Consider the following 19,246-nt stretch of genomic DNA (forward strand, 5'->3'; position numbering starts at 1 on the left):
GAAGGAAAAGAATTATTTGGGAAGCAAATAAAGACAATCTGAAAATAGAGGAGTGTGTTGTGGGTGTGTTGTGTGGTGGTTTTATTTTTTTTTTTTATGGCCATACATGCAAACATTTAGCTCCTGAAAATGCCAGAAGATTCTGCATTTGCTTTAATCAACGTGGGTTGGTAGTTTCTGATTATTTCTTTGAGATCCCCATGTTTCTTAAGGCAGTAGTTGTGTATTATCTAAGACAAAGCAAGTGTTCAGCTTCACATAGAGGGCAACTTACCTGCAAATTCAAACTGCACAGCTTTTGATTGGTAGAAAAGGCAAGTGAGGGCTGATGAGCTGAGGACAGACATTTATTAAGAATTTAATGATTCCTCCTCCAAGGCATCTCAGCTGTCTTTCAGTTATGTTTTCATTAGAGGTACCATAGGCTCTTGTGTTTATAACTTCTTTATATTTTAGGAAAAAAAAATAGTAGGAATTCAGAAGTTCTTTTTCAAGGAGGTTTAAAGTGTACCTGGGAAATTATTACAATATGTTCAGCTGAGTGTAAATAAAGGCTGCAGAGTGGCAGACACTTAAAAATAATTCATAAGAAATCTTACATTGCCCGTTGATTGCTGTCTCGGGGGACACAGGTCTTTTCTGGCAGGAATTTCTTCAGCAGATGGGATAAGAGAAGTAATGCAGTTACTGTGCTGGGCAAGATGCAGTTCTTCTTTTTAATCCTTTTACGCCTTTGTTGTATTTTTAGAGCACAAAGGTTCCCTTCAGATGTGGAGGTACTTTGTGGCAAGTTGTATAGTGGAAGCAACTTCCTAGGGAAGCACATATAGCAGTCGTCCTGAGAAGGTGTTCTGGCTCGGAGAAGTCTGGTTTTTAAGTTTTGGTTTGTTTCTGAACTTTTATTGTTCTTTCATGTCTGTATTTAGGATCTGTTGGCCCCAAAATGTTGTATGGCTGGGCTTGTAAACAGTTGGCTTCTGCAGACACCAGAAGACTTTCTGTTTGCTTTAATCAAAAGAGACTGATTATTTCCTTGAGATCCCTGTGGTTCTTGGGGTGGTAGTTATATACCGACTACAACAAAGTCAATGTTCGGCTTCTCTTCACACAGAGGACAACTTGCCAGTAGATTCAAGCTGTATGTCTGCGGTTTTTAGCAAATGGCTGAGAGGAAAAAAAAAAAACAAAAAACAAAAAAACCCCAAACAAACAAAAAACCAAAACAGCCTGGAAATGCTGAGCAGCACGGTGGTTGGTGTAGAGACCCTAGGGTTTCACCTTGACTGCTTTAGTTTTCAGAATGGCTGGATTGAGTTGGAGTGTAGTGGGATTGGGTCTCCCTGAATGTTTATACTGTCCCTGTTGTAATGTATCTTCTTTAAGATAAGATCCTCTTTAAACATAAGAGGCAAGGAGAGAGGGGAGAGGGCAGACAAGCACTGTACATAGCATCTGTAATGCTTAATTATATGAGACAGGGATTTTCCAATATGACTTGCAACACAAAGAACACTTAGATATCACCATCGCAGTATGTATTTTCTAAATCGCAACACCCACACATTTCCTTAGCCAAGTAGAAGGTTTTTTCTATGGCTGCATATCTAAAATTAGCCCGAAGGTCAAATCTGAATAGAAATACCCTTGCCATTGAACGTGCTGGGAATGATTGGTGCAATGGGCTCAATTTTCCCATTGAAAACCTTCATTTATTTTTTTAAAATAACAGTTGCTTTTACAATTAAAGAGCATGGAGAAAAGTAAAATGAGGCCTGCTGTATAAAATCATCATCAATATTCTGCTTTCATTGCAAGGCTATTTTTATAGCCAACTATTTTAAATGTAACAAGACGAATACAGTAAAGCCATAGTATGAAAGATGCAGCAAGAGGTTTCTGAATAGCTAGGCTGAGCACCGACATGTGAAAGAAAGGCTTTAAAATTTGGAAGATGTTTGTATATGAAAGATACGCAGAATGAAGAATTCTAAGAAATGCATTGTAGAGAAGAAATGAACAGTTTAGATCCAAAAATAGTTGCTTAACCTGCAGTTGTATTATTTGAGGACTATGCAGCCTATACTGCACAAACGCAAAAGCACCATCTTGCAAGAAGTGCATTTATCAGCCACAGTGTTTTATTGAGTGCTTTAATAATACAAGTGTACATCAACTGATCCACAGTCAAAAGTGGCAGGTCCCTAAGAAATTTACAAGCACTTTTTTTTTTTTAAGTAAATCAAAATACATATTAATTTGTTCAACGCAATAGCCTTTTGTGTGGGAAACAGAAGGCTAGTGATAAACACAGTCTTAGTAATGCACAGTGATTCTTGATTTTAAGCTTTTATACAAAACTTGTTCCCAGTAGCATGCACCCACTATTAAAGACTTCAGTACAAAAAAATAACCCTAAACACTACATTTAAGTAGAAACGAGATATAATTCTGAATTTGTTTATTTTCCCCAAAACCACATGAAAAAAAAAACCAAACCAAAAACCCCACACATTAATACAAAGCTTTGTGACAAAGCTCTATACTATTACAGATCCAACATTCTTTGCACTGATAACCAAAATTCCCTGTCTACATTTGAAGGGAAACAACTTTCAAGTTAACAGAACAAAAAACCCCGAAACAAATAAAAATAAAACAAAAAAAGAAAGTAAGGACAACCTTTTGTCACAAAATGGTTCAAAATTTAATAAAAAATAAGAATGAAGGGAAGGGCTATTGATGCACTTAGTGAATGTGCTTGCACAGGTCCAGCAAATCCTAGAGTAGGTTCCTATGTGGCATATCGCTTGGTCCACTGTCTGGCCATTCTGTCGTGCTCTGCTCTGTTAGTCATATACTGAGTGGCAATACTTCCAACCAGGGGGTCAGCTGAAAAGGAAACACAAACCATGAAACACCCATCAGCCTTGGAAGGATGAAAAAGCTATTCTTAGATCCACATTCATCCAGTTCTCTTAGGTTGAACCGTAACATACTGGTCCCACGTTGAGAGTACGCGTGCATGCATGAAGAAAGGAAGAAGAAGATGGGGAGGAGTTGGCTGGCAATTAGCTATGTATTTCTGGTAAACATATAACTAAAACCATTTTCTAAAATTTTGCCTCAAAACCAGATGTTCCAATAATTCTATTTTGAGCTAGAAGTCACTTTCAGGTGATGAGAATAAACACGCTACATCATTTATTCTTGCTGTTAGACTCCCACAAATATCCACAAACTGTCACTTAAAACCAGGATGGCTCTAATTCTATCTTCAGGTTCTTTTTTTTTTTTTTTTTTTTTTTTTTAGTACTTCTAGTTTTAAAGCATAAAGATAAGGAATTAGGGCAATAACTTCTATTTTCAAAGCGACAAAAATGAATTCCAAACTTTGGGAATTGGTATTTAGTTTATGGTATCTTTCTGAACGTTTATATGGCAGATGCTGCATGATTTGGTCTGGATCTACAAATTACTTCACAAATAATTAATCAAACTTCACCAATAATTAATCAAAACCAATCAGACCTCTAAGAAAAGCGAACGGGGACAAGATTTCCCCAGAAGCGACTGTATGTAATAAACACTTTTCTCTTTCAGACATTTTTTTCTTCTCAATTTAAAGCAGACAAAACTGTATAGATATTATCCCTTTTTTGGAGGAACCCATACTCTTGGTATTTCTGCTGCAACAATGAGTTTCTTGAAACTGTACCATGCAAGGTCAGAAGCACTGATACCATGTTTTTTCCTGACTTAGGACAGATGAATGTGACTTCTTCTGAAAGCCAGTTAATAATCAGCTTTGTAGTTGACTGAAGATGGTGCCATTGAACAATATGAATCTTGGCTTCCCCAGTACAGACGTAATCTGAGCGTAGTGTTTACATTATGAAACCACTGAAATGCCTGTGACTAGATGTCAGAACTTCTGCAAAGCAGTGTGTATCTGGGCTTTTTTTTTTTTTTTTTGTGCGTGGCTGATAAGAGTTTATGACAGGAGAAACACGTTGGTTTAGCCAAAAAAATCAATTGATTGGTTTACTGCCAACTTTACTGACTATTAGTGAATAACATCTAATGAAAAAATCTTTTCCTTTGAATGCATACCCTGTGCTTTCAGGAAAAGCCCATGATTTGAATCTTAAGTTTGCACCTTCTAAATTAGTAAGGCAAGTTATCACTGTGACTGCAGTGTACTAAGTCCCTGCAGTCTCAGTCCTGCAAACACTTCCTGCATATGCTTACCTTTAAGATCTTAATATATCCAGGGGAGGTCACAGAGGCCTGGACTTTGCTATTTTTACATGCATGAGTGTCAAAGAAGCATATCTGATCTAAGATCTATTTCAAAAGCCTTAGACTAGAAAGTGCATCACCTTTAACTCCTCTGCCAAAGAGAAGGACTATATAGGGAATTACCAGGAGGATTTTGTTATGTGCAAATAGGAGGCTAACAGCCTACGGGTATTTCAGGAGCACAGATTTGTTTGTGGCTGCAGTGAGGTTTGAGAAGCCCTGCAGGGTAAATGGGGAACTTGGGCAATGGGAAAGGGCAACATTTCTCTTGGCAAAAAAATTAGGGAGTAGCCACAGGGAAACCTTGTCATAGTGCAGTGGTAGTTTGGAGATGAGCCTAACAGCGATGCTGTGAATTCCCCCCCGCCCCCTTGGATGTGACAGCACTGTGCGAAGAAGCACTTTCACAGACCCGTGGAGAAATGGAGAGTAAGGGTTGAACTTGAAAGGAATCCTTGGAGAAAAGTTCGATGAATGTTCTGGTTTTCATGCTGTTGTGGAAGGTGGGGTTTGGCCTCTGAGGCATCTGGCTGTGATGGGTTGCAAGAACATCACGGCATTATCATCTGGAATGTGGCAAGTTCTTAATGAGGTTTAGTGCATATTTAAAGTGCTGCTGCTAAGACATTTATAAACCCATATATGAGTCAGTGAAAAGTGATGTGCTGTAGTAAAGGTTTACCGAGTTCAAATCTGAAAGTCTTTTATGTGTGGGATGAATGTTTCTGTGAAAGTGTCTTGCACATTGAGAGCTGTAAATCAATTTCTTTGATACACTGAAAACGTACTGAGGTTTGTACTATTATCCCCAGTCCTAGATGACAGGTTACAATGTTTGGTTTCCTATTGTGGGTTTCCACCTATATCTCCTTTCTGGAGCAAGGAAGTATTTCAGGAAATATTTCAGCAACATATATCTTTGGAAGGATTTGGAAGGTGCAGGCTCTTCCTTTCACCTCCTCCCAGCATGGGAGGGTGTCTGCTTTCTTTAGAGGTGAGGGAATCAATGAGAGGCATTCTTGATAAGGAACTGGGCTGTTTATTTATCCATATGTTCAAGCCTTAGTCTTCGCAGTGTTTTGTTTGGCAGTTGGGGGAAAAGTGGAGGTGATGCAAGATGTCTGAAGTCTACATAGCTTTCATTGTAGGTGTGTAAATTCCCACTGAGAGAGTAACCTGTGAATCAGATATCCTCTTGAGTCCTTCCCTCAGGTCAGTGCCTCTCTCCATCAGTGTCTGCCTGCGTGAAGCAGGACTGCTGAAGCAAAGAGAGGTCCTTGCCTGCTGTAGCATGAGCAGCTACACCCAGCTGCACCCACAGCCAGCTGCTAAGCGGGTACTACTAAAAGATGCTCTCAGTAACAACAGTAGTAACATTGTTCTTCGCAATTTGGCTATACATTTCATTGGTTATAAGGACATTGAGTAAAAGAACAAACCCACAGTTTGGCAAAGCCACCTGCTCATTTGAGACCTCAGACTGAAGGAATAGAAAAATAATTACCGCGAGGGAGGCCCAGCTATTTCATGTCCCTGTCAGGGGGCCTGGAGGTGTGCTGTCATTATACGTAGCTATTTATGAGGACTTTAAAAAGGATTCTTCAACAGGTCTTTGAAGAGCTGGCTTATTTTAGCAGTTCCTGTAAAGCCATAAAACCATCAGGAGGCACAACTGCTTTGTTTGGGAAGTCAGGACAGCTGGTGAGGAGGGAAATTGAACTTCAGGTCAGAGCCACCCAACCAGTGGCACACTGGCCGATTAGATGCAGCACACTGCATTTGTGCCAGAGGATATAAGGACGGCACGTGAACTCCAGAAATGCCAACGGTCTCTTTTTGTACCTGCATGGGCAGCTTTGAGCCCAAGCCATATTGTCCCTGGGGGAGAAGGAAGCTGGCCAGCAGACCCAAGGAAAAAAGTCTCAATGCTAATGAGTCACGAATCACCATTGCTATGCAGTTCATGGGGCTAGGCCATAAAATTGAGATTACAATATAAATTGAAGCACCTTAATTAAAACAATTAAAAGATTTAATTCCCAGCATGTACAAGCCTTAGTTATAGTGTCCAAGTCCTACAAAATACCAAGTATGAGGAAGAAACAGTGGTTCCCATTGACCTCCTAAGCTAAGTAGCACGTGGCTGAGCACCACCTGGTTCTCAGCTGGGCTGCACAGTCTAAGGAGTATTGTGAAATCTCCATTAGTAGGGCCAAATATGTATTTATAAAACAAACCGCTGCATAAACTACCTAATTAAGAGATTAAAAGGAATAGTGGATCTCAAAATTCATAACGGTACTTTTCCCATCTTTCCAATTCCTCACTACCATAAAACCGTTTCTTATTTTCCGTTTGTATATATCTGTGGTTTTATGTTAGAAATGTTGATGTTAGAAATATGCTTCCATAAATAGTAAACTGCTCTAGATTCTTGGTTTTTTCTTCTTTTTTTTTTAGAAGTAGTGGGATTCTTCAGTGATTCAGGGTTCATTTTAGAAATTTACTCCAAATGGGAATGTGTTCAAATGACAACAAAACCAAAGGATTGGAATATAAAGCTGTGCCAGAGATGTGTTATCAGAACAACCTAATGAAAGAAATGAAAATAAACCCACAATCAACCAATAACAATAACAACAAAACTACACAACTCCTGGCCTGGCAGAAGGAACATACATTGGGACTTCTCAGGCCACCAGATGCATGGTGCCAGGCTTGAGAGCTGGGGTGGCACCACCTGCGCCAGCTCCTACCCTGCCGTGCGGGCAGCCCACCAGCCCTCGGGGTGCCGGTGGCTAGAGAAGGTGGGATGAGGCAGGGCGATGGCGTGTGGCAGCCTGCAGCACCGAAACCCAGGAGCAGCATTGCAGGTGGTGCTGGCTGCGATAGCCGCACGTGGGAAGCGCGGGGAGTCGCGCCATGGCGCGTGCTGTCAGCTCCCCAGAGAAGCTGCTGCAGCTCCGTGGATCTGGAAATCTTTAAGGTCTCATAATTTACTGTTCCTTCTAGATCCTTACGCTCACACCTAGAAATCTGCCCTAGGATGCCTCTGTAACTTTTAGCTTGTTTAAAGAAAGGCTTTTATCCAATACTTTGATTAGTTCCGTGCAAAACTGGAACATGCCAGGAGTTACAGCATAAATTTCATGTCAAAGGACAGTGCAAAAGTAATGAAAATGCATTAAAAAAATACCAAATTAAACAAGCATGGATGGAAGCTAAGGTTCAGCGATGTAGCTTAAGTGGAAAATGTCTATCAGAAGAACAAATGTATGAAGAAAAGCTTCTGGATGATTTATAGGAAGACTGCAGCTGCTAAATACCCCCTCACCTCACCATATGTAATCCTCGTGTTGTATCAGAATTCATGAAATGACCCTGTATTTAAATGCAGTTTTGAAAGCTGGGTGAGCTGGAGCTTGTCCCTGGCTTAAAAAGGTTGGATGCGCTGCTCTACAATGCCTTGTCATCTTTTGCAGCCACTTAATAAGAGTGTATAAGGAAGAACATTTGTGTCTCATGTCTGTTGTAAGGCTAATCAAATTTACAGCCCCGTTCTAGGGAGTTAATGCTATCGGGGATTTGGATGAGCTGAGGTTTGGTCATTACGAAATTTCAGCTGTGTTTAATGCTAGTTATACCGCTTTATCATTCAGAAGACAGACTATAATTCTTCTTTAAAACTACTTTTCCCCCAAATAAATGAAAATATATTGCTATACTGTATTTTTCTCTGCTTGTATTTTTACAGCTATTTCTATGTCGGCAAATAGCAATTTCAAGGCAGAATTCATCTCCTGGGCTTTTCAATGCTCTTTTAAAAATACCGCAAACATACTCTAGTGAAATAAAAAATGGAGATGGTGTGCTTAACAGCTTGATTTCAATGTGCCTTCTTCATCAGCCACATGATACGCAATGAAATTCCAATTAGTAGTGCCAACATGGTTAAAGAGACACACATTTAGACCTAAATGTACATTATGGGTGTTTGTATGCATTATATATATATTTTATGAGCATTTATAAAGTAGAATTATATTTCTATTGCAGTATTTTACAGTTTTAATAGAGAACAGCTGATGGAGTCTGTTATTATACCATTGCAAGTGCGTTCTCAGAAAGATTGCTGGAGCATCTTAAAAACTAAAAAAAAAACCCCACAGCCCTATACAAATCTCAGTTACTTCAGCCAAATATTTACAATGTTGGAGTTTTTTTTTGGTCCAGGTTTAGATTCAGCTCTGTATCAGGGGGAATTTGGAAGAGTTGGCTGCCAGCTGAAGAAGCAGAATTAAACTGGAAGAATTTCCAAAGGTTAGATGCAACTTGAAAGGTCTTACTCTGTCTCCTGAGCTATGACCAACTCCTTTCTTATAGCTGTGAGAGGCATCCTGTACTGAAATATCAGTTACCAAAAATTAAATTTGCTTCCTTTTCTTTGGACAGGCTGTGTGAAATGTAGAAGAAAGCAAATAAGTAATTTTTTAGTTATTTGAGCTTCAGTTACACATTTGGAAGAGTTTTTGGTTTCTGGAATACTAGTTATTTCTTTCAGGGATGCCTCTCTTTCCAAATATTCTACTGTATTTCTTTTTCAGTTAAAAATGGGGAGTGCTTGGGGATTTGAGCTTTTTGTTTTTAGGAAAAGTCCAGGTGCTCTGTATGTTGTCTGTAGGATAGCTGCCTTGGAGTCATCTTTATACAGCAACACAGGCAGGATTGGTTACCCCAGATTTAAACATCCCCAAACTAAAAGTTCGTATTTTCAGTAACTACATTTTGTTTAGTGATTTCCATGCAAATAGCCATGCGGGACAGAATATATGCCTATATTGGCTGGCAGTGAAAGCCAAGTTTTCTGAATCTAGTTTTTGTGGGTTTTAATACTGTACCAACCTTTAAGAAATAGGTCCCAAAAAGCAAACTAAAAAAAAAAATTAGACTGGCAAAAAAGCAGAAACTGATAATTCACTGAACTGCCAGTTTTCCTAACAGCAAACGCTGACAGCTTGATGCACACCAAAACCATCTTTAAACTTAATCTAAAAAAAGTATTTAATATCTAATTATATTTTCTTATGTTATTTCCAGCGGCATCCGGGCTAGTGTTATGAGAAGACCAGTCAGTGACAACTGCAGACAAAAGTGGCGTGAGACGTGCTATACCAAGTATGTCATAGAACGATATAATACTCTGAGAGGATGGGATTAAGAGAAGATTAATTGTTTGTGAGTAATTTTATTTATAGTGTCACTTTGCCTCAGGAAGTTCCCATAGTTAGCCACATGTCACCTGTTTTAAACTTAATGAGCTTCTAGAAGACTAAGTCTTGAGGTGGAAAATGAGGTATGTGAAATGCATCATAGTACCTTCAGTGATCTTACAGCAGCAGTGTTTCTCTCTTTTGCTATCATTAATAATAATGTGCTGACTAAATAATTCTTTGGAGGCAGACAGGTGAAGTGGCACACTGAATTACTCCACTGACCTTCCACCTTTGAAACGAGTGCTCAAAATCAGGGCGCAAGTGAAAACGAGTGCAGTGCAGCACTAATCCCTGTTTGTGCAGCAATAAAACTAGCCTCACGGCTGGGAGTCTGATCAACACATGCGTACGGACTGGAACAACAGAGTGATTCAAGTCAGAACAAAGGGCAGTAGCAGGGCTCTGAATTGCTTTACACACCCTACAAGCTGAACTACAATTTATTTCTTACTTTCATAAAATCACAGTTCCGACTATCCATATAGAATGCATTTAACCATCTACCAGGCTCTTTGACAACTGTACAGAAGAATGATAAAGTGATCAATAAACACTGTATAGAAAAAGGAAAACAAATAAAATGAACTGTTTCAGTAAAGAAAAAGCAATAATGAGAGGAGTAAGGGAAAGATTCTAGAAAGGTCTAATGTCTACTAGGAAAAAAGTAAAGCTAATATTAATTTTAGCAATTATAGTTTAAAGCAGAAATAATATGATATGGAGTGTAATGAAGACTGCTTCTCCTTTCAGGAATAGTTTTGCAGATCTGCTTGGTCAGATCTCAACACTCAATAGAAAAATTCTAATATATATAAGGCTACGTCAGTGTGCTAAAGCCTCAAAATATGTCTGCTGAAATTGCCTTAGAGCTCATGTACCTCACCAGGCTGGCTGCTATGGGTGACAGGGTTTTGACAAAGCAGACAACCTACAGGCTACCTATACGCTGTAGCTTAGAGACTGTGTAACTTTAAAGCCTAGGTTTGCCAGAAGTTTTTGCCCTTATATAGGAAAGCTGACCTAGTGGTCACTGTGCTAACGTCGGGCTAACTGAGCCTTAACGTTTTGCGTGAGGCTTCCTATGAAGTTGTGTTCACCACTACACCCCATAGTCCTGGTCATTCAGTCATCCACTCCTCGGCTACCACTCTAGCTATACACCTAAAGTCTTTTTCCTGGGAGAAATCTGAGCAGGTGCAGGAGGAGAAAGGGAGAGTGATCTAAAGCATGGAAGACCCTGAGTTTTTGTTCCGTTGTACTGCCAAGGTGTAGCCAGGGTGCGTGTCTGGGCAGGTAAACAGGGAAGTGATCATGTCACACTGCTTGCAAGAGAAGAAACTCCAGAGTGCTTCTTGGTCTTCATAGTCTGCAAATAGTCATGATGCCTCCAAGAAAGTTAAGTCGTCTTACAGTGGTGCCTTGGTTTCCCATCAGTAAAACTGGACTATTGCTTCTCCACTGAGAATATTTTGAGAACAGATACGCTAAAAATTGCGAGGTATCTGGATATTGTGGGAAATGTGGCTGTATAGATGTATATCATAATGAGACTGATATCCATGACATGACTGTAAATTTTGAGCTCTGCAGAATTATCAGAAACACATTTGACTTCTGTTAGTTCATACAGCTATTAGCTACAGATTGAAGCTACACAAATATTAAGGCATGTGTGGCTTGATGCAGTGTCCAAACTCTTATCTGGAGAAAAATGTTACCTAATTTCAAAAATAAGAGCTCTGCAAATCTAGTTTAGAAAACATCCATTTACTAAAACACCCACTTTGGGTACAGGGAAGGGGAAATTCATTCGTGTCTCTAGACTTGCATTTGATTGCTGTCAGGCTACCTACCACAGATCTGTGTGAAATATGAGGCTGCCTAAGAAAAAGATGTTTCAGAAATAAGGAGTATTATCTGGCCCAATTTTATTAACGTGTCTCTTAAAGGAAAGCGTTGGCAGTGATTCATGTCTGTATATTGCCAAGGGAAATCATTCTTGCTTAGAGAGTAAGGGGTTTTTTTGTCTTCGGTTTTTAGCAGGATTTCTATAAACTTCACTGGTTGACTGGGAGTTAGCTAAGGCAATCATGGATCAACAAGGCACTGTGTACTGATCTTGAAGAGTTGTCTTTAATTAAGGAAGAACATGCACCTATTAGAAGTGCCAGCATGCTGGAACAATTGAAGTCCTGAAATAACACACTTCACACTGATGCTTGGATGCATCTCAAAATTAAAAGCACAGATACATTAGCAATGTATCTGTTTGTAATAATGAACTCGATTGAGAAACATTGTTATTAGAATAAAACATAAAAAATAAAAAGGTTTTAGTAAATAAGAACTTGATATGAAAGAGATTACATGGCATGTGGCTTGAAAAAATTTGCAGCAAAAGTTACAGCAATATGTGTTTACCTTGTGGAAGATGACTGCGAGTGGATAATAAGGAAATTGCAGCGCTTGCATCTCAAAAGTGCTGTCAAGCAACCAAAATGCTAAGATAAATAATGTAACTGGCATGTATCCATAGGGTCATAACTCTGTTTTCAGAAAAAGTGTGGATTTTTTTTTTTTTCTCTGAAGATTTACTAAGGGAGGGATAGCTATTCTATAGGAATTCCAGTGTGTTCAGTATTTCTTTCATTTAAAGAAAAAAGAACCTTTTTTTTTTTTTCTGGATTTGTCTCTTAGCACTTCCCACTAATCACCATCTCCAGGCAAAGGAGTGATCTATGGGTCTTATACACCCCAAACGAACAGTTTAATCCCAAAGCAACTGGATGCAAAGGCTTTCCCTGTGACCATGCTCTGTGCAGTGTTAGGCATCCTATAATCACGTGTACTGAAGGTAGATTACTCTGCAGGAAAACCAGGAGGTATGATAGGATCCACTTACTATGTGGATTCTTGGGGGACATGGAAGGGAGGAAGCGTTACTGCACAGCCTGGCCTTTGGTGGCATTTAGACACTGAGAGGAACACAAGTCCTGATGGCATCTTCACTTTTAGGAGAAGGGTTTCAATGTGAGCAATACCAAAATCTTCAACTTAAACACATCAGGATCATTTTAGGTCAGATGCAGAAGTCCTTTGAATCCTGCTCTTGAATCTATCCCTTTGTTCCTTCATTGCAATTAATCCTTGGAGTAACTACAAAAGCCCACATATGTTATGAATGCTGCTTATTTTGGGTTAAACTGATTTTCTCCTTCTTGTCCCATTAAATCTTGTTATTGATTTGATGCATTTAAATCCAAAACGGTTATTAGGAATTCCATACAGAATGTCAGAAGAATACAAGAGGCTTCATTTACAAAATGAGAGGCTGGTGAAGAATTTTATCCCTACTAGAGGCCACCAGGACCCTTTTTCATAGGCCAGAGCCTGAAATCCCTTGGTGAGTCGAACATCCCTTGGAACAGGAATAGGAAATGAGGTGTGCCTTGCTATTACCCTGTGATAACTGAAAAAATGGTCCAGCCTCTCCATTCCCTCTCTATAGCTCCCTTTCTCCCAGAGGAAGACTTGAAGGAAGTCATAGGCCGCATCTGTCTCAGAGGTGTCTAGGTTTCTATCTGCATCAAGAGGCAGTGGAAGGAACATGCCTGGAAACTAATTTGTTTGGGATTTTTGTTGCTACGGCCCGGATGCTCCCTTTGATGGGGTTGGCTTCTTGGGGCTTTTCTGGACTGCAGACACGGGTCGTTTGAGCCTGGGTGTGTGATCGCATGTTGGGGCTGTGCCTCACGTTACCATCTGCATCTGTGGCCCATACTATTCCGGAGGAGGCATCCCAAAATGTTACTGCACTATAAATGTTGGAAATAGGTGCCATCTCAGCAGAGTATAGGACAGGGACCTCTGAAGTCAGTCTTGCTGCTAACGTGTACACCTGACAGGTCTCTGTCCATCCAGAGTGGTGAAGTCTGACCCCTCGAGTGCTGTGGAATTTGCAGCGGTACTGCCCTACCAAAAGAGGCATCCAAGGAAGATGCTCGTGCCAGCACACAGCGGCTCCAGAAAGTATGAAAACCAGAGCGCCATCCTGCCCTGGGGATGGCACAGGCCAGTTGCGGCAATGTTTCTGGAGGCTGATGGCTGAGGTGACACGGGATAGCATATGAAGGGAGCAGGGCGGTGCAAGCCCTGGCCGTAACTGAGAAATCAGCAGGTGAGTGAGAAAATAACCTCATTTTAGTAACCAAATGGACTATCCACCTCTAAATTAACTTCGGGACATAAATATAATTAGGCTTAATTATAAACAGGTTCTAATAGGACTAGAAGGAAAAACAGGTTAAACAAAAAAAAAATCAGCATTCATCATGTAGGCAGGTTTAGTTCCTAGATTAGATGTAATGAAGTTACATGGCAACACTGAATAAAGATTGAATTTATGGTACTTAAAGCAATAATTTCGTATTTAGTAACAGGTAAAATAACTTTATTTGGAAACCCTATCTTTCCTGTGTAAGGGGTCACGTTGACTCCATTGTCGTGCCTGACTAAATGATAATCACTTTGCCAAATGATTTCAGGCATTGGCATAAAAAGTCCTAAGATTGAGCTGTAGAAAAAAGCTATATAAGGTAGAGATGAAAAAGACATGGAAGATCATGAAGGCATTCTTTCTGCTAGTATAATATTGTGTCTTATAGTAAATTCTACTTTCATGCCGCTCTATCTAGTTGGTATTATAAAGACCCAAGCGATGAGGATTCCAGCTCTTGAGAGTTTTCTGAAATCTAATTCATCTTAAAGTTGCAAATGCTCCACTCTATCTATAGAAGGGCCTTTTTCTAAGCCTTGTACAGATGGAAAATTCTACGAACAATTTACTAATCAGAGCTCTATTTCTGTATCCCATATGAATGTGAAATCTTACAGTACAACCCATCCTTAAATTTGGGACAATTACACCATGCATTTTGCTATTTAAGTAACTGTCTGCTACTCCAATTAATGCACCTGAATTTAATTTGCTGTGAAAATAGGGATTCTGAAACACACACTGCATATAATTTGTTTTATTTGTTGCCTTTGATAGATCTGCAAAACTGTAAAAAACAAACAACCGTTTCCTCCTCCCTGCTGAATAATGTAGAAAATTAGCCATGCAAAATAAGAGACATGTCTTGCAGTAGTGTAAATCATCTCTGAAGGTAGAATCTGAATGACTCAGGAATACTAATTTCTGAAATCTTACTGAAGAAAGTGAGAGACTAAACGATTTAATAGCTAACATACTTATATCCAGGAGTATGCTTTTCAGGACCGACTTGACATTCTTTCTGTGAATCTGTTAGAGAGCCAAATGTAGCAGGCTGCTTTTCAGGCGCTTAAAGAATGTGGAGCAGTGTGATTTCTACCGCAAAACAAGAATAATTGTATTTTAAGAACAGGAAGAAGCAGCCTTAAAAATAGTTGTGCTAATCGGTGTCTTGAAGGTGGTTCACAGGCAGTTAGAAACATATGGCAAGAAACTTGAAAATCTGTCCTTGCCTTTATGTTAAAAAAGGTACACAGGAAAAAAAAAAAACAAACCAACCAACAACCAAACCCAAACCTGGAACCCAAAATCTCACTTAGTAAAATGGAACAAAGTCTAAATGAAAACTATGGAGTACAAAAATTCATCGGGACTTATGCCAGTTTATTCCAGCTGAGATTTGAGCTATTTGCACTTACTGGGAATAATGAATACTATATTCAATCATTACGAGTTTAGAGAATTGAGTGTAGGAATACAGGCAAAATGTGATATCTGAATTTATTGATTTCCTAGTTTTCATTAGTTTCTCCTTAAATATATACAATTCTATTAGTGAGAAAATATATCCAGTAGAATTGGCTAAGCTCAGAAGTATCCACTTCATTCAAAAGATTCCAATGTAATTAAGGACATGTCTGTGTTGGCTAGACAACACCTGCATGAAACAAAGAAAATACATGTAATGATTGTAAATGACTGGAGTTTATTTTGAAAGTAAAATGCAGTTTACTTTTTATCTTGGAATTCATTCAAATTAAGCCAGGATTTTGTATTTTATGTACGAAAAATAACTAATAGCTTTATTTAAATATTTCACATTGTTAAACATTTAACATTGATGACTTATCTTGGTCTTGGTTCACACAAAGATTTATTACGTATATGCACTAAATTACCTGTCTTCTGTCTGAGGTAATGGGCACAGGAAACCTCCACTGGTACTTTTAAATTACACATGTTTATTGGAAGGAAAATGAATTGTAACCTTTTGTATTTGTAGCATCCATCACTCACACGTTTTCCCAACTACTTTTGATTTAATGATGGTTAAGGTAAAGCTCATAGAAACCCTGTGTTTCTTGAGCAGAAAACCCTGTATGTATTTTTATCATATAGCTTTTATAAGCTTCGTATAAAAAAAAAAAAGTCAGGTGTATTTTTTTCATTCCTTTTTGTGATAAGACTCTTCTCTTACAAGTGCCAATTACATCCCTTTACATTTATTTCTTGACAGAGATGAACAAAGCCTCTTCACTGATTTGGATTTTAGTCAATCTGATTTAATCAGATGCCATTCAATAAAATGATGGTTGGGTATTATTATGTCCAAAGTTCAATTTTTCTCACTTTGCCTTAAATAAAAACAAAATAGGAGTAGAAACCTTATTGAAAGGGACAAGAAATCATTAGTAGCACAGTCAAAACTTTTCATTCAGGAAATGGTTGAAATCTAAACTTATTTTTTCTAGGAAAAAAAGACAAAATAAGATATGACAGGTAATTTTGCGAAGAAGATTATAAAAAACAAGTGGTCTTGCTTATCTTTTCCATAGTAAGAAAAGAACACAAACAAAACACTGGCATGTTTAGCAAAAGTTAAAAGGAAGTATATGCTTCATACATCAAATAGTTGAACGCATTCAGGAATGTAGTGTAGGGATCACTAGAACTAATTCAGGGAAATTAAAAAAGAATTAGAAAACACAGTAGTCACAGCACCACATAAGTTACGATTGCAAAGGCTATTACTGCTCATGCTTCAGCACATAATCTGATCGTTAGCTGTGGTTTGGAGGGAATTTCCTCTCCAGTATATTACCGTATGACTAAAGTGCTTTGAGGGAATTTTACACTTTTTACTGAACCACTGAGCAACGAACAGTTTCAGGCAACATACCTGGCTGAACCAAGTAGTACTGGTTTTCTGCTAGAGAATGACTATACTTCTCGTGATTATTCTTTGTAGAGTTACAGGTATACCAGCCAAGAAAGGAGTAGGGTAAGTGTGTGTGTGTGACTGGTAACTGGAGCTACAGCTGATGACTGCTTTATGCCTTGGATACCACAAAAGCCAGATTGCACATTTTATTTTTAAAAAGTAATCTCTACCGTTCACTTTCTATCATTTATATATTATATAAACCCACCAATTTTCTTATGTATATAGCTCCAGACGCTTTTCAGAGAGAAAATTATTTAAACAGGCTGTAGACTTCTGAAACTATAATGGAGGGTTTAAAACTAAGTATTTCTAAACAACACTACTTCTATAGTTGTGTTAATCTTTTTAACGATGTCTTGTGAGCTTTGAATAGCCTAAATCTAAACATATGAAAAGCCTCTGTGCCCATGAACAACTGCTCTTATGCCCATCAGGTGTTGTCAATGTGCAACTGAAAAGAGCAAAGATTTAGGCCAACATAAATACTAACCCTGATCCAAGCCTCCTCCCCCTGCACATATAATTCCAAGACATATTTTCCTGAGAACTACTAAAGGGATGACAGTTCACAAATGTTTTTCCTGCTGTTGTAATAATCCCCACAGTCATGGGTTCATGCTGAGGGGACTTAGTCAACTGATAAGAACAAAATCTTGTAACAGTTTCATCAGCTCTTTATGGCAAGGCAAATTAATTCTCTTTCAATGCTTATCTAAGTGTAATTTTCATAACGTGCTGCTGCATTGCTTGCATTTACATATGTTTAATTTTGTGTTTATAGATCACATCCAGAGAGTTTGAGACATATAGGTGTATGTGTCTGCAAATATTTAAAGACCAGATGTATAGAAAGTCTCTTCCTGGCAGTGCAGACAGACTCCTAGTAAGACTTTGGATGCCTAAATCCCACAGGAGGTACAGAAAACCCTGCTGCCTGGCTGGCGGCTTCTTTAGGTGCCTAAATGCCTTTAACGTCTTGGTACTGCGTGTCCAGCTCAGAATATGAGAAACTGTAAGTGATTCAAACTATAGAATAGCAATTATCATTGTATACTACAGTATAGATAGTATAGTACAGTATCTTTTAAAAGGAATAGAAACAGAATCCACTGATAACTATCAAGAATTTGTAAATAGCAGCTCGAGAATATATGATACAATGAGTCCAAATGTGTATATATTGCTTCAATAAATATATAGCAGGTTCTGCAGAACAGGCAGCAGGACATACAGTATTTAAAGATAAACAGGTACTTTCTGGCAAAAAGAACTTTGTTGCAATTGATGGGATCATTTTGCTCATGTGAATGAAGTTGATGGTGACAGGTTTTTCCCCAGGCAATTCTACCTTTGACGTTGTCGTTCTGTACTCACTGAGAGCAGAACAAAACCCATCAATTTTATGCTGCATTTTCCTTTCGTGCTCCTTTAGGACAAATGATTACGATAGTTTTCATGTAAAACACCCATCCACTCTGCTCCCAGTCCAGCAGCACCAAGATAGCAGAGCAACCACACATTAAATTTTGTATTTGCTAAGCAAAAGCCTCTGGAATGAGCTCGTTTCATTTGGGGACAACCCAAGGCAGAGATTTCAAAAGGGACAGAAAGGTTTTGTTGCAACTTAGAACAAACTAAAAAACATTACTACATGAATTGACTCTTTGCTACTCTAACTTTTGTTTACCGTCTCTCACTTGTTGCTGTGCTTGGGTGGCACAGCACAGAGTATTTTCCTGCTCCAGATACAAAGACAGCATTTTCCATTGTGCTGAAACAGCCCAGAAACCTGCCCGTTTCCTCACAGAGCACCGTACACAAACTCTGAAGAAAAGGGAAAAACAGCTCCAAGCTAAAGAATATCAATAATCTCAGACAACATCAGACAACAGAGCAATTTCATTGTTTACATGACCCTCTGCTGCTTACAAAAAGGATATATGGCAAAACGAGATTATTTTGTTGTATGTCTGATAGCACTGTGATGTGACGTTGCACCTGGTAGCCTGTGGGTGCCAGGGAAGAATCAGAGTAGCAGAGGTTAGCCAGCCTCATAAAATTGGACAAATTAAATACCATTTTGCCATCTTCTAAGCATTTCAGTAATTTTCCAGAATATTCATCACATTAGACAAATCTACTCAAATATGTTCTGGGTTATTACAGAAGGAGTACTTAAGATTTTCCTGTCTCCTATATGTCTTCAGAAAAAGGCTCTAAAAGGAAAAAAAAAATCATTACAGACCAGAACAGAATGTTATTTGGGCACAGAAAAGACTAGGAGTCCTTTACAATAAGCTGAACAAAGCTGTTGAGCTCCTAAATGGGAAGGAAAAAATCAGATTGGATTCTGAAGCAAAGTTCCTGATAATAGCAAAATGTGCAGATTATGGCTTTAGGGAAGAAAATTACCAGAATGAGGAAAACGAGAAGTGGCTCATCCCTTGAACTTGC

General features: G+C 38.8%; 1 protein-coding gene across 4 annotated transcripts in view; it reads right to left on the reverse strand.

The window, feature by feature from the left end:
* Nucleotides 1–2,120: 2,120 nt before the first annotated feature.
* Nucleotides 2,121–19,246, reverse strand: part of LOC121086126 (ubiquitin-conjugating enzyme E2 E2) — a 217,687-nt gene continuing 200,561 nt past the window's right edge. For all 4 annotated transcript variants that reach the window (XM_040589378.1, XM_040589377.1, XM_040589379.1 and 1 more), the window contains one exon: nucleotides 2,121–2,889. In XM_040589378.1, the coding sequence (XP_040445312.1) occupies nucleotides 2,792–2,889 (98 nt within the window). In that variant the 3' untranslated portion in view covers nucleotides 2,121–2,791. The remainder of the gene's footprint in view (nucleotides 2,890–19,246) is intronic.

The sequence above is a fragment of the Falco naumanni genome, chromosome 4 (assembly GCF_017639655.2).
Source record: "Falco naumanni isolate bFalNau1 chromosome 4, bFalNau1.pat, whole genome shotgun sequence".
Classification (NCBI taxonomy): domain Eukaryota; kingdom Metazoa; phylum Chordata; class Aves; order Falconiformes; family Falconidae; genus Falco; species Falco naumanni.